Raw genomic sequence first — 16,361 nt, 5'->3', positions numbered from 1 at the left:
GCATTGGACTTATCAAAGAACGTGGAAACATGAGATTGAGTGATTGTTTAGAAAATGCTCCGAGGAAAGGAAGCATTCTGATTCTGGACCAAATACCCACCCAGTGCAGGATTCCTAGGAATTTTCAAACTATACCTACAATTTCATGGTGGTGTAGAATCCTTTTTGTAGGATTTTGAAATGTCTCCTATTTAAAAAGAACATAGGGTTATGTCGCCTACTTCTTCGTCAAACTTTACATATGTTCATCCCCCCCCCTCTCTCTCTCTCTCTCTCTCTCTTTGATTTTTCTCAGGGTTTTCACCATTCGCCCACGAATCGTATTTAAACAAATTTAAGACAAGAATTTTGGGATGGAGGGAGTATTTGACAAATAATTTTGTATTTTATTTGGTAATTAAATAAGTACTACCAACAAGTGTTTGCCTCCCTCAAAAAACACAGAACAAGTATTTGCCATATAAAGCACTTTTGGACACAATCAAGTTAATATGATCAAATAAACCGCCGGCTACCCTACTAGAATATTTATGCCACCCTTGCAACACACGGGCAATTGTCTATTTATGAAATTGCTTTCTTCGAAGTGGGGCCTTAAAGTTTGTAATGGTGAACAAAGTAAAGTGGCTGATCCTAGTTAATTTCTAAATTTCCAGGGGGCATTCGAAGCAACATGTATTGTCCAATGGGCGTGGGGAAAAAAGGGCATGCTATTCAGATAACATGAAAAACTTGGTCCTTAGGAACTGTTTGACGGGAAATCAGCCTCGCAGGTTAAACTAGACACTGAACACAATCAGTCAATTATGCAGGGCTCATGCAACCATTTCTTCACCAGACATGCCAATGCAGACGGACAATCAGTCAACTATGCAGGACGAATCTCGCTAATGCGACCCTGAACTTCTCATGCAGAAACTGGCTGTACTAGGAAGTCTGGGCGTGTCTTCTGGACGTCAGCTTAAGCAATAAATACAGAAGAAATAAAAACAGTTAATCATCTTTTTAGTACAGTGAGACAAAGAACGGTGGGTAAAATGCCCCATGTAAGCACCTGGACCTACCTGAATGCCATGGCCTTTTTCTTGAACCGGGGACCTCTTTACAACTGAGGTTCTTTTCCCCCAGCATTTGGGCTCCAGAACGCCGAAGCCATCATTGCTAGGCCGAGGCTCTCCAGTCTCCTCCACGTTCAAAGCGTTATCCCGACTCAACGCCTCGTCTCCGTAGGGACGAGGAAGAACAGCGAGGTCATCATCGTCCAACGATTTGGTGTGCAGTGCGGTGCAGGTGCATGTGCAGGCGCGCACGTCGAGCACCGGACCAGGCCTCCTGCCAATAGCACAGCCTCCCCCATGCAAGTGCCGCCGCGACCGCGAATCATCTAGCTCGAGTGAACTCCAAGGAAATGAATGGATCGTCTGCTAAAAGGCCAAGGCGTATCGCCGGCGGGAGCCTTACGCACGCCGCCTTTCCCAGCCGGCGATGATTCTCCCCGCTGTGCCGCACGCCCTAAAGTAAAGCTGGCGCCCCGTACAAGTACCATCAGTGCGTAGAAACATAAGTAGTTGTAGATCATGGCACAGTGTAACTACAGAGCGAAAGGTTTGCACAAGTTAGACGCGCCTCCGGCTTCGGCTGTGCTGCATCATACGTTCGGCCCATTTGTATGCCCCACGTCGCTGCGCCATGCGTCGAAAATTCGTCAGCAGGACACTGGGATCAACTATCCTTTTTTTTTTGCGGGTTGGGATCAACTATCCCTTGGAAACATTTGTGTTATATCTTTCAGTCAAGCAGGTCTTATCTCCTTCATTTTTTTTATAGACATGATTTTTCTTTTAAGATAATACAGACGTAAGCGCACATACATACGCGCATACACTCACGTCTATAAATGCATACACGCATATCCTACCCTTATGAGCAGTGGCGGATCTGGGACCCATGCCGGGGGGCCTGGGCCCGGGGCGTGCTCAATACACTCGGTGTTGACTATACTATCTCAAACAATGTAGCAACACTGTTGAGGCACTATAGCAGGCATGGGCCCATGGCTTGGCCCAATTCTAGCTCCGCCCCTGCCTATGAGCCTTGAACCCTGGTGGGTTGGGGATATCACAACCCTCTAACTATCCAATCACAAGTTGGTTGGCAAAAGCAACCGTCGTCGACGAGAATGTTTCCTTTCACTGAAAATGCATCGCCGAAAATTCAGAAATAAAACCTAAGAATAATACGAGCACCAGGACTTGAGCTGAGGATATCGCTGTCCAACCACAAATTGGTTCACTTTTGATAGATACAGTTGGTATGGATGTAAATACCGCCCAAGAAAAGTATGCAAGATGAGCAAAAGTAACGTGGCAATCCACTAATTTCTCAAGGGGTATTCCAAAAGCTACACATTGCTCAATGGACGTGTTGTTCAAACAGAAGAGCAACTGAGGACGGGGCGTCGACCTGTTGGCCGGCCAGTTGAGGTTACTATCAGCCCACCCAAGTTCAAGTCCCGCCTTGTACGCATGGTGCTCGCGGAGTTTCTTCTATAAAAAAATACCAACGAGGGTTAGCCCTTGGTTTGGTCTTATTTTTTTTTCTTAAACAGAAGAGCAACCTGTCCTAAAATAAGGTTCTATGTGAAATCAGCCACCAAGATAAATTAGATGCAGGGCATCTGTTGTTTCTTAGACTGTTTGAACTTTCAGCCAGCCTTTATCAGAGTCCTTCAGGGGCTCAGGCACATACCCAGAGCAATCAGCCATTTTTGTAGGATGGGATGCCGCCAGAGGGCACACAAAGTATGATTATTGTCCCTACCGAGACCTTGAATATTACTCTCTCCGTTTCAAATTATTTGTCGTGGGTATGAATGTATCTAGATGTATTTTAGTTCTAGATACGTTCATTTTTGCGACGAGTAATTTGGAACGGAGGGAGTATTTTTTTCCTTCGGTGTTCTACGTTTGAAATAAGTTGTACTATGAACTCCCAGTGTTTGCAAGTTTGGGACCTCCTATATGGTGCGTGGGGCGCCCCCAGTCACGGGAGCACGAGGCCCGCGCACCCTGTTGGGCCGGCCAATGCGTGGGGCGGGCGCCCTTATTTATTTTCGTTTCCGTTTTGTACTTTTCTGTTTTTTTCTATATTAAAATAATTTGGCCTTGGTTCTAAAATTTGAAAACATTGTGAATTGTGAATTTTCGGAAAAAACATATATGGAGCTCAAAAAATGTTTGCGATTCAAAAGAATGAACATTTTCTTATTTGGATGAACATTTTTATGAGCATTTTTTTAATAATGATGAACATTTGTTTATATTTCATGAACAAAATTTGTATTCAAGAACTTTTTTGACAAATGGATGAAGAAATTTTGAATTTTGATGAACATTTTTATGTTAGTGAACAAAATTTGAATTTTGATGAACATTTTTAATACCGATGAACAAAAAATTGAATTCGTGAACATTTGTTGAATTCGATGAACAAAAAAAATCATGAATTTGAAAAGAAAATTCGCAAAACGGAATGAAAAAGTAAAGAGAAAAAATAGGAAAGAAAAAGGAAAACAGAAATGAAAAGTAAAGGGAAAATGAAAAAATGAAAGAAAAAAATGACAAATGGGCCAGCCCATGAGAACGCCGAGCGCGCGAGGGGGGTGTGCGCTACCCCGCTGGGGCGCCATGTTTGGGCGTGTCTTGTGGATGTCAGTTAAAGGATATACATAAGGGAAGAATAAATCACTGAAACAATGAGGATTGTTCAGTGGCAGCACTGGCCGTTTATCCATATGTGTACATGTTTTGCTGATAGTATGTTCAGTGAGCTATTTTTTAGGGGTGTATTTTGAATGGGCTTGTGAAGCACCTTGGCGACGAACACGGCCCAGTACAGAATGGCATCCATCATCCGTCCGAGTCGTTGTTGCGGAACATTTCCGGCCCAGCTTACAAGCAGCCCGCGCAGCACTCCATTCCCCTTCCCACATGGCCGACAGCAGTTGTTCTCTCTCCACTAATAATGCACCCGACAAATAAGAACAAACCCAGATGCAAGTAAGTATCCCTTGGAGGATCTCAAGTCCTCTCATGGGGTCCTCCAGGCCTCATTCTCCGAATTTTCCACCGACGAAATCGAGATCGTACTGCATTATTATAAAAACTGCCGTTCTAATTCTGTCCACACGAAGCAGCCACGGTACTCGCGCATGGAACAACACCGTACTTTTTGCGGGGCGCATGCATCCAACAACACCATTGACCTCCAGAAGCCTAATTATTAGCCGCGCGTAGATAGTTGCAGATGGTACGTACGTACGTACGTACGTGCGTCGGATTGTTTTTGCACCGAAGGCTTCAAGCTCTCCAATCAATGCCCACTAGAGACGAGAAAGAAACAGAAGCCACCGCCCACCTGAACGGAAAGAGAGGTTCGGTGAGCCGTGCGTGGGCCGAGCCCACCCCACCGACACACCACACGCAACAGTCACCTCGACCTCTGTTCGTCTAACGCAAGACCGGCCGTGGACGGTGGACGGGTGGGTGCGGCACGTAGTAGGACCTACTACTACACGGCTTCCACCACTTGACATGAGTGGCGAGCTATCTCAAAAACAATGAACAGTACTACACGGCTTCCCGAAAAAAAGAAAAAAAAAACTACTACACGGCTGCACCAACCTCGTTCCATGACCGTTGGTCTCGTCTCCCTCCTTCGGAGGTCCAACCCCACCGAACGAACACGAGAATCCAATGCCGCGCGTCAGCCTCTGGCGCGCGCGTGACGCCGAGAGGAGAGCAGAGCAGCAGCGAGAGCCCAACTGTTTCTCCGGCCGCTCGGTGCTGGCGTTACGGTCGTGAGATTGAGCAGATTTGAGGCCGGGAACTTGGCAAAAGCAAGAGGTAATAGCACCACAGGTACCCTAATTTACACGAAGTGTGATGATTTAGTCCCAAACTTGCAAAATGTAATCCTACCATACCCCAACTTATACTGCATGTGACGTTTTAGTCCCAGACCAATCACAACTCCACAATTGGCAGCCAGGTGGCTGGCCAGGTCAGCGCATGCACTTTTGCAGAACCCCCTGCCGTTTTCTTTAATCAACCTCAGCTACAGCCATTTCGGGCTCCTTTGATTCAAAGGAATTTTATAGGATTTCTGAAGGATTGAAATCCTTAGGATTTTTTTCTATGTTGCTCCTTTGATTCATAGGATTGAATCCCATAAGAATTTTTCCTATGTAATTTTTTGTACTACATTTCATAGAAAATCTAACATCCACTCCAACCTCTTTTTACAATTCCTTTGTTTTTCCTGTGCAGTCAAACACTTATTGCTAATCCTATAGGATTCAAGTGGGCATGCCACTCCAATCCTATACTTTTCCAATTCCTACGTTGTCAAAATCCTTAGTATCAAAGAGGCCCTTCGTCTGCGGGATCCCGCCGGAGTTCTGCGGCATTCCCATGGCTGTCAGCCTTGACCTCCGGGGGAACGACCTCGCCGGCGTGATCCCGCAGGTGGGCTCGCTCGTCAACCAGGGCCCCACCGACTTCGGCGACAACCCGAGGCTATGCAGGTTTCCGCTCAAGATCGAGTGCGCCGGAGAGAGGGAAGAATCCCGCAGACGAACCCTGGAATGAACCCTGGTGCAGCGGCGCAGGTTGGAAGGCCGCCGAAGCGTCGGTCGTCGCATACGGTGTCGATTCTGGCCGTCATTGTGGTGGCGGCCATCGTTGCCGGGCTAGTGCTGCAGTGGCAGTGCCGGAGGACTGCTCGTCAGCCGCTTCCGAGGACTGGTTCCGGCAGGCGCGCCTCGCCGCCGTCAAATGGATCCTTGAAGTGAGCACTCACTCAGCTCCTCGCTCTCACGATTATTGGTGCGAGCATCGATCGATCGGTCACTGACGCCTTTGGAACCGGCATCTGATTTGCATTTGCAGACTCGGGGCTGCTTCGGGTTCGGCCACCGCACGGCGTACCTGGCCATCGCCTACTTCGACCGCTTCTTCCTCCGGCGACGTGTCGATGTAATCAATCACCGCACCGCCGCCGTAAAACAAATTTAGCCTCTCTGCTTCTTAGGAACGGGATGATGATGTGGTTGTGTGCGTGCAGAGGGCGGCCATGCCGTGGGCGGCGCGCCTCCTATCCGTGGCCTGCGTCTCCGTGGCGGCCAAGATGGAGGAGTACTCCGCGCCGGCGCTGTTGGAGCTCAACGCCGGCGGCGGCTACGAGTTCTGCTCCGCCTCCGTCCGCCGGATGGAGCTGCTCGTGCTGTCCACGCTCGGTTGGCGCATGGCCGCCGTTACGCCGTTCGACTACCTCCCTTGCTTCTCCTCCCGGCTCGACCGGCACGACGGCCGTGGCGGCGGCGGGCATGACCCCGCCCACGTCGCCCTCAAGTCCATCGGCTCCATCTTTGCCACAGCCGAAGGTTCATCTTCGTCCTGCACACCTTCTGAAAAGAAATCTTGCGATCTTTCTTGCATTTTGTCTGATTGATTTGCGCTGTGTTCATGCAGCCGGCAGTGTGCTGGATTACAAGGCATCTACTGTGGCTGCAGCTGCAATCTTGGCTGCATCCTATGAAGCTCTACTGACCAAAGAAGCACTGGAGTCCAAGATGGACAATCTATCTCCATCATGCCCCATTGAGAAGGTTTCTTGCACAAACTAAATAAATAACCCTTTTGCATCACTTTGATCATAGTAATGTTTCATTTGGATGATGAAATGAGCATTGGGTTTGAACAACCTTTGTCTGTTACATTGATCAGGAGCATGTACATGCCTGCTACAGCATGATGGTTGACGACTTGAAAAGCAGAATGAGCCATGGCAAGAGATCATTGCCATGTTCAGACTCCAATGAAGTTGCCATCAGTACATATGATTCTGTTCTTGTTGATGATGTTGCCGACACCGCCGCCTTCATCGCAGCTGTGTCGGAGATGAACAAGCAGATCAGACTGGCAGCTGGATGGCGGCATCGTGTACAGGGTCGTCCCCGGCCGCGGCACCGACGTAGCCGCCGCCGTCTCAGTGAGCCCAACGACGGCGATGGCACTGAGTCCGGGTGGCGCCGGCGCCGTGCCTTTGAGGCCGAGGCTGCACCCATTGCCTATGTTGCCACTGCCGAGCACGGAGACGCGGCCACAGCCTTGCATCCGCAGAAGAGATGGTTGCGTCCAGCAGGATTCCTCGTTGTATTCCGTGGCTGGTGTTCATCATTTGGTGGAGGCTCAGGACAGAGTAGCACCGCCCGCTGCAGCTCGACGGGTGGCACAACAATGAACGAGAGACCATGAGAACACTGATGAGGCCATGGAGTGGAGGCGCTCGAATGGGCAGCTTGGCGACATCGTCGGTGCGTAGAAAACCAGTCTCAGCGACGCGACATCGTCGCCGGTGGAACTGAGAAAATACTGATAGCGGCCATGCGGCTTCTACTTGACGACTCGGTGCGATGGCCGCGGCCGTGTGGCTTCCCTCGGCGACTCCACAACTCGGCGCGAAGACGGCGACGACGGCTTCCAGTCGACAACTCGGCGTGTGCGCTCGGCGACGGCCACTTCCCTCGGCGACTTGGCACGCATGGACGGCGGCGGCCGCTTCCCTCGGCGACTTGGCACGCATGGACGGTGGCGGTTTCAACTTGCCGACTCAGCTCGCTTCCGCTGCAGCTTTCGTTCGTCGAGTTGGCGAATATCAGTTGCGATGAGTATCCGTATATAATCGTGCTTTCGTAAAAACATGTATTAGTAGTTTTTCATAAAACGCATATTTCTGGCTTTGTGGAAACTGAATCTTGCTAATCCACGTTTTTACTGCGGGGCCCAAACATGGTTTAAGTCTGTTACACGGTTATATGGGTTCACGGAAAACTAGTTCTGCGAAAACTACTTATCCAAACAAGGCCCTACTTATCCAAACTAGTTCTGCGAAAACTAGTTCACGGATACAACACTAGCCTAGTTTATGACTCAGACTTTGACACGACTTGGACTACAACACTAGCCTAATTTATGACTCAGACTTTGACACGACTTGGACTACAACACTAGCCTAATTTATGACTCAGACTTTGACACGACTTGGACTAGTACTCGTACATCTACTAGCTAGTAGCTACTAGGTAACGGCTAGCAGCCGGACTCATGCACGTAGCAGTAATTGCATGTGGACTAGCTTTGCATCTAACTCAAACTCAAGATTATACTAACAGGCCTGACGGCTTCGCCAACTCCATTACCGTTGTCGGTGAGGCTGTCCATCGTTCAAGGCGCGGCGAGGGAACTGGCATACCTGCATGAGTGCAGCTCTCGCCGGTACGTGCATGGCTGCATCAAGTCAAAATCTGAGTCCGCACGTCTCCGGCTTCGGCCTGACCCGCCTCGTCGCCGGCGTGCACAAGACGGCGCAGTCGAGGAAGCTCGGCAGCAGCGTGGCGTGCGCGCTCCGCAGCGGCGCCCTGTCAGCGCTGTCGTACGTGGCGCCGGAGCTGCGCGCGCCGGGGGGCACGGCCGCGGCGGTGACGCAGAAAACCGGGAAAAAGCCTTGGCTGGTGGCTTTTTTGGGGTAACTTGCACTGACTGCACAAAAGTGCGGGTTAATTAGGGAAAAAGCAGGGTTTTTTTTGTAAAAGTGTGTGTGCTGACCCGGCCAGCCACCTGGCTACCAATTGTCGTCCTTTGATTGGTCTGGGACTAAAACATCACCTGAGGTGCAAGTTGGGGTATGACGGGGTTGAGTTTTACAAGTTTAGGATTAAAATATCACATGTTATATAAGTTAGGGTACGTGGGGGTGCTATTACCTCCGAAAGCAAGAAACGGCCCAGAAGTTTCCAGGAAACGAGACGAAACGCATTGCTGAAGATATTGGCATCCAACGGACGACCATGGGCAAGAGCCATGCGAGCTCTCGCTTTGCATGGACCACGGCTCCAGCGGCTCTGCGGCGCGAACGGGTAAAAGGAAGGCATGGGCCAGTGGTGTCGGGCTCGGCGCAGACGGGCAGAGTCACATGATAGGCGAGGCGGCCCCTGAACCAAGGCTGTTGCTGCAGTAGGTAAAAAGTAGCGAGAGGCAGTAAATTTTGTCCAGCAAAAGATATGTTTTGAAATTTCGACCCATTTCGAAATTAACCCCATTGCGCCACCGAAATTCAAACCACGTCGAGCTGCGATTTTGTGGTTGATACTAGACGCGTCCGGTCTGCATTTATGCGGAGATGCCATGGATGGACTCCCGGCAGAAGATGACAAATTCGAAGCGTTGTGGGCTCAATGGGCCACGATTTAGAAGGCGTGCCACGCTTGCAGCAGTGCTTTCATGGATGGATACGCATCCAGTAGGCCAGCGGCACCCCATTTTTGGCCATGTGGCAACACCTATCAATCGATGGTTTGTCTCAAAAAAAAAAACCTATCAATCGATGGTGCAATGTGCAGTACTACTCCATCAATTAATGTGCAAAAACGGTGATAATATACAACGAACCAATGCATCAATTAACTCGTAGTAAGATCAAGTCTCTCTTCACAAGTTACTTCATCGAGAATGCTAGATAACTGCGTCAGGATATGGAATTGGAGTTCTTGGCAGATGGAATGCAATGCATCAACAACTGCAACGAGCATCATAGCAAAATCAAACTCAATAGACTTGTAACTACGCAGCTACTGAAACTACCAGTACCAGGGAAGGTATCACAATCGCCCAAATGATCCAACCAGGAAGAAGTAACAGCTTCGGGTGTGAGCATTTCAATGGCCGACGAACTCGCAACCACGACCGGAGTGCATCACATCATGAGGAAAACAGAACGAGTGCTCGATGTCGAACACTTGGGGCAGATCAGAGGAGTGTCGCGCCGACCAGAGCGACCGAGGCCACCATGGCCGCGATGCCCATGCTCACCGCGGTCGCGCCGTTCTTGTCGTCGGCCTTGTCCGCCTCCTCGTCTCCCTCCGGCGACTCGGCGGGGGCCGTGTCAGGCGTATCAGCCGGCGGCGCGGGCGGGGAATGCGCTGGCGACTTGTGTTTCGGTTTCGTCTTGTCGTGGTTAGGCGAGGGCGCCGGCGCGGAGGAGGCTTCTGGTGCAGGGGCCGACGCTGGCGCATCGGCCGACGCTCCTGGTGCCGGCGACGGCGCGCCGCCGAAGAGCTCCGGCGGCAGCAGCACGCTGTCCACCGTGTGCACGGTCACCGGGGTGTCGTCGAGCACCGTGGACGCGACGCGGGACTTGTCCATGCCGGTGTCCATGGACACGTCGTCGCCCTTGGCGACCACGGAGAGGTCGTACTTGCCCTTGCCGGTGGAGGCCAGGGTCGGGATGCCGCCCTTCATGGTCTTGAGCGACGCCTTGGGCGCGTACTGCGGCAGCGCGTGGTACTCCAGCAGCGCCACGAGGTCGGCGCCGGTGAGCTTGCCCAGATCCGGCAGGCCCTTGGCCTGGAAGGCGTCGTCGGTGGGCGCGAAGAGGGTGAGTCCCTTGTCCATGGCCGCCTGGTACGTCTTGACGACCCCGGACGAGACGATGAGGCGCGCGAAGCGCTTGCAGCCAGCCTTGTCGAGGAGCGCGGTGAGGTTGGTGGAGGCGGCGGAGGGGGAGGTGAAGAGGCCGGGGAAGGTGATGGGGTCGGAGACCTCGAGGACGGAGAGGTTGTAGGGCTCCTCCTTGACGGACTTGGTGTAGGTGGCCTGGAACTTGGAGCCGGGCTCGGCGGAGGCGAAGCCGACCTTGCCGCCGCGGAGGTTGGTGATGTTGACGTGGCCCATGTCCCCGGAGGCGTCGCCGGTGGTCTGGTAGAGCGTGGTGGTGAGCTCGGAGCCGCCGTGGAGCGAGTGCAGCTTCTTGGGGTCGTAGTAGTCGAGGAGGGTGAGGAGGCGGAGCGCGTTCTTGACGTCGGCGAGGGAGAGGTTGGCGGCGAGGGAGGACATGGCGCCGTTGGTGAGGACGAGGCAGGTGACGGTGCTGCGGCCGTTGATCTCGTCGCAGACCTTGGTCTGGGAGAGGTAGTTGTTGTAGAGCGAGTACTCGGAGTAGCCGTCGAGGATGTCCGTGATGTTGTGGGCGCGGGCGGCGGCGGCGAGGGTCACGGCCAGGAGGAGGAGGAGGCGGCGGGCGGCGGCCATCGCGGCGGTGGCGGTGGTGTGGGGGAAACGGGACGGTAGTGGTGTGGTGTGACGCGTGGGTGGGGGTTTTAGCTTTCGTGCGCGTGGGTTTTTGGCCTGTGGGTTGGGTTGAGGCCAGGCTGGGTTGGGTTGGGTTACACTGACCATGGTTAGGTGTGGTGTGGTGTGGGGCACTGATGTCTGAGCATGTGGCAGCGCCTTGAGAACTGTGATGATCTTCTGCGGTGGGGGTGGCCGAAGAGACCTTTGCTTCTGCCTCAAGATTGGCCTCGTCAAAATTCAAAAAAAAAATATTCAAAAAGATTTGGTCTCGTCTTTTAAAATTCATTCACCACTGTCAAAATAGAAACCAAACCATGTGCATATTTATCATTCATTTTAGCACGTGGATATGATTTCTGAAAGCGATGATTTTCAACCTTTCTCAATAAACTATGGACTTTCGGAACGGTGAACAGATAATACACCAAAATCAAAGAAATAGGCCACCACTTTTGTGGATTCCCCTAGACATCAGAAATGTAAAAGTTATACTAGTACAGTATAACATAGGCATTTGCTGTTTTTTTTTGTGGGATAAGCATTTGCTGGTTCTATTTAAATACTTGCAAAGTATGCATTGGTTTACTAGGAGAAATGAGGGACAAAAAATGTCCGATAAACTTTTAATATGAAAAATGTTTCACTTCAAATCTTAAAATTCCCTATCCTGGCGTTGAGTTTTATTTCTGTATTAGTTTTTGTTTGGACGCGCCTCCCTTGTGTAAGCTGATATTTCCTCGGCCTTCCGCAGACGATCATGGTTTTGGCATGCATCGATGGCTCCTGTGAGGCTACAGCGCTGCCAAAAAGTGCTTCGCGCGACGCGCTCTCGTCCGGCCGAAAAGGACATTTCCTGCAAAAAGTAAAGAAGAACACGGAAAAGAAAAAGAAACGGAGCGTGTGTATACGCATTATTCTGTTTTTATACATTGATGATTGATGGCTAGTGCCTCAGTGATACAATGTATCCATTTACATGCGAGTTAGTAGTGGGCAAGAGACATGTAAACGGAAAGACAACCACTACACACTATCATCAGAAACCAAAAATGCATACTACTAGTACTACTACCACTTGTTTCTGTGTGCTATAGTCCCAGCCATCCGACTCATCGTTCGTGGGTTAAAAGGCAGACTCGAATTGTCACGTAGTACAGCTTGCAGATGAGACCTTGCAAGCTCACGCATGATGAGCGGCGGAGCAAAAGCCAGGAACCCTCCGAATGCGCCCATGATTGATACGCAGGCGTGCTCCAAGCTCGATCATCTGCCGGCCGGGAAACCCAGCTGGAGTGGGCGAGTTCTGGATGCCCTAGTTCTTCCTTTTTCTTCCGCGACAGCAAGTGCGATTTGGCAATATCATTTGCCTGTTGTTAACCTCTTTTTTTTTTTGAAGACTGCCTGTTGTTAACCTCTTGTGTGATAAGGAGATTTCTTTTTTAGGGAAACTGTGACCAGGAGAATTGTTTTTTTAGACAACTGTGACCAGGAGATGACTTCATGGGTGGGGTGGACCGTCAAACGCATGGGCTGCGGTCCAGTCACGTCGGTTTAACTTTTTTCCTTTTGTATATATTTCTTCTGTCTGTCAGAAATATGTAGTAACAGAAAACTATGAGGTACAGAATAATTTTTTAGGACAACGCTACGTGTGGTGGGAGTCAAGTCTATAATACACAGACTGCGCCATGTTCATGTGAGAATATTTTTAGATTTTCAGTTTTTAAAATATTTTATCTCTCAAATAAAAAATCCGATTGAAAATCCGTTTTCACCATTAAACCCCTCGCGACGAGATCTTCGAAGGTAGATCTCATATCAATATATTTGGACGAATTTTTTTGGGTTAAAAGTTGACATGTCTATTGCATATGAATTGTCATGATGTTTACACTGAAGTTGCCATGATATATTTCAACTATTTTTCTTCTACATTTAGAAGTAAATTTTGACACATTATAAAATAGGGAATTAAGAAACTAGACTTGCCATGAAACATAAACTAAAATTGCCATGATACATGCACTTAAAATTGTCATGATTCATACAAAAAATAATTTTCATGGTCAAAGTACTGGAATTGCCATCATAAAAAAACTAAAATTGCCATGCTCTACAAACTAAAATTGCCACATGACAACTACAGTGTAAACATCATGGCAACTTTCGGGTAAAAAAAAAATTTGTCGAAACATATCAACATGGGGTCTAGTTTTGAAGATCGCCTTGAGACGGATTTAATGGTGAAAACAGATTTTTAATTTGATTTTTAATTAGGAGATAAAATATTTTTAAGCCGAAAACCAAAAAAATCCTGCTAATGTCATTTGCTCATATGTGGCAAAATGAGTGGTGACGGAGGCGTGTGGGCGATGTGTAAGATGCCACACATGTGGGCGTTAGTTTTTTTGATTTTTTAAAATGCTGGATATTTTTTAAAAACATGGAAATCTCGTTAAGACATATGAATATTTCTTATCACGTATAACAGTATCTTTTATGCACATGAATATTTTATTTTTACATGCAAAACCTTAAAAAATGCGTGAACATTCTCTTTAAACACATGATATTTGAAATACATGTGAACTTATTTTGAAATAAACCATACTCACTTTGCTTCTTATGAACATTTTAAGTATTATTGTTCACTTCATGGGCCATACCAAACATCTCAGGCCCTTCAAGCACACGTGAGCTTTTAGCGAATAATGGTGGGATTGTGACATGATCTCGGTGAGCAATGTTTATCGCGGGTGCAACTATACCTCGCTTAGAGACAAACTATACCTCGATTAATGCGAGATGGAGCCAGCACTCGCCAACAGTGCTGTAGATAGTGGGCCGGCACATAAAATCGTGATACTTTCTTTTCAGTTTTCCTTTTTTTCTATCTTCTTCTCTTTTGTTTTCCTTTTCACCTTCCTTTTTGTTTTTCATCTTTTAAGTGTTCATAACACATTTAAAAAATATTAATCATGTATTAGAAAAAATGTGAACACATGTATATAAAAGATGCTTAACACATGTTCAAAAGAGTTTTTAATACATTTAAAAAAACTATTCAGACACATATATTTGAAAATTATTATTCATGTATTTCAAAAATTGTAAATGAGCATAAAGGATGTTGCAGATGTATGCGAAAAATTTACAATGTGTATGAAAAAAAGTAGACATAAAAAACACATATTTTAATAAAAATGTAATCATGATTTAATAAAATATATGTATGAAAGAAATATATATATGAAACAAATGTATTAAAATATTGTTGTATGAAAGAAATGTACAACATATATGGAAACAAGTAGACATAAAAATGTTAAGCACTTATTTAAAAAATGCTAAAGTCATATAAAAATGTTCCTAAACGTGTATAAAACGTGTTTATTTTAATACATTTTCTTAAACGTATTAAACGTGTACAACATATACACAAAACACGTATCAGATGTATATAAAAAATATTAAACGTGTATAAAAAAATTTAAACATCTAATGTTCCTAATGTATACATCATATGTAAATTGTGTGTGAAAACATGTTTATTTCTATTTAAAAAATATTCACCGTGTATTCAAAAAGTGTTTGAAACATGCATTTAAGAAAAAAATGTACACCATGTAGTTGAAAATTGCAACATGTACGAACATAATGTTCCACGTGTGCACTAAAAATGTATATTCTGTACTTGAAATAGTAGACATGTGTTGAATAAAAAAGTAATGGATGAAAACCGACAAAAGAAACAAATAAAAATGGAAAAAATACAAAAAGGAAGAAAGCGAAGAAAGAAATATAGGAAATCAAAGCATAACAAAGGGGGGGGGGAGAAGAAAAAGGGAAAACCGATGAAAACAAAGAAAACGGAAGCATGGCGAAGGAAAAAGGATGGACACTGTGAAAACAACGCAAAACAGTGAAAATAGTCAAGCCCAAAAAAGAAGACAAACCGGTGAAAGAACAAAGGAAAGCAGAAAAAACAAAAAAAACGGAGAGAAACAAAGAAAACCAAAGGTAGGGGGTGCACATTTCCATCCATGATCGGTCAACACGGAGCCCACACACAGATGGCCTCACCACGACGGTTACGTTTTTTTTAGACGAACCACAATGGTTACCTGGTGGATTGACTTGTGGGATGATGCATTTGGATTGTCAAACGATCTTCTGCATGGGCTGCGGTCCAGTCAGTCCGGGTTAACTTTTTTCCTTTTTTGTATACATTTCTCTTGTCTATCAGAAAAATGAAATAGCAGGAAACTATGAGATACAGGAATTTTTTTGATCTCGTGGATATTTAAAAAAAAACATGGAAATCTTGTTAAAACATATGAATACTTCTTTTCACGAATAAAATAATGTTTTATGCACATGAATATTTTATTTTTACATCCAAAAATAAAATAAAATGCATGAACTTTCTCTTTAAATAGATGAAAATGAAACTTGAAATACATATGATTTTTTTTTGAAATAAGCTATATTTGCTTTGCATTTAATAAACATTTTAAGTATTATTATCCATTTCACAGGCCAGACTAAAAATTTCAGTCCACGACAACACATGTAAGCTTTTAGCGAATTATATGGTGACATTCTGACATGATCTGGGTGAGCGATGTTTCTCGCGGCAGGAACTATACCTTGCTTAGGGCGAGATAGAGCCAGCGCTCACCTACAATGCCACAGCAAGTGGTCCAGCACAGAAAAACCATGATTTTTCATTTTCTGTTTTCTTTTTTTCTATCTTGTTCACTTTTATTATTATTATCATTTTCCTTTTTTTCATTTTAACTGTTCATCAAACATTTAAAAATGATAGTCATGTACTCCCTACGTTCCTAAATATAAGCCCTTTTAAAGATTTCAATTTGGACAACATATGGAGCAAAATGAAGGAATGCATACTCTAAAATATGTTTATATACATCCGTATGTAGTCCCTAGGGAAATCACTAAAAAGGCTTATATTTAGAAACGGAGAGAGTATTTGAGAAAATGTTAACATGTGTATAAAAAGATGCTTAACACATATTCAAAAGAATTTTAAATGCATATTAAAAAATATGTTTAGACACATATATTTGAAACCTATTAATCTTGTATTTGGAAATTTATAAATGGGTATAAATAATGTTCTGATCTATACAAAAAATGTACAATGTG

General features: G+C 46.5%; 2 protein-coding genes across 2 annotated transcripts; one reads left to right on the top strand and one right to left on the bottom strand.

Moving 5' to 3' along the window:
- Positions 1-5,436: 5,436 nt before the first annotated feature.
- On the top strand, positions 5,437-7,801 carry LOC125539303 (cyclin-D5-2-like). Its single transcript, XM_048702728.1, has 4 exons — positions 5,437-5,847; positions 5,949-6,442; positions 6,531-6,667; positions 6,786-7,801. Exons 2-4 carry the CDS (start codon positions 6,133-6,135, stop codon positions 7,314-7,316), a joined length of 978 nt encoding a protein of 325 aa, XP_048558685.1. The 5' UTR covers positions 5,437-5,847; positions 5,949-6,132; the 3' UTR covers positions 7,317-7,801.
- Positions 7,802-9,499: 1,698 nt separating this feature from the next.
- LOC125539302 (fasciclin-like arabinogalactan protein 8) lies at positions 9,500-11,228 on the bottom strand. The gene has a single exon (XM_048702727.1). The coding sequence runs from the start codon at positions 11,145-11,147 to the stop codon at positions 9,867-9,869; it is 1,281 nt and encodes a 426-aa protein (XP_048558684.1). The 5' UTR covers positions 11,148-11,228; the 3' UTR covers positions 9,500-9,866.
- Positions 11,229-16,361: the final 5,133 nt, after the last annotated feature.

This window comes from Triticum urartu, chromosome 2 (genome assembly GCF_003073215.2).
Source record: "Triticum urartu cultivar G1812 chromosome 2, Tu2.1, whole genome shotgun sequence".
Lineage (NCBI taxonomy): Eukaryota > Viridiplantae > Streptophyta > Magnoliopsida > Poales > Poaceae > Triticum > Triticum urartu.
The sequence above is the reverse complement of the archived record's forward strand: the minus strand, read 5'-3'. Positions and strand labels throughout refer to the sequence as shown.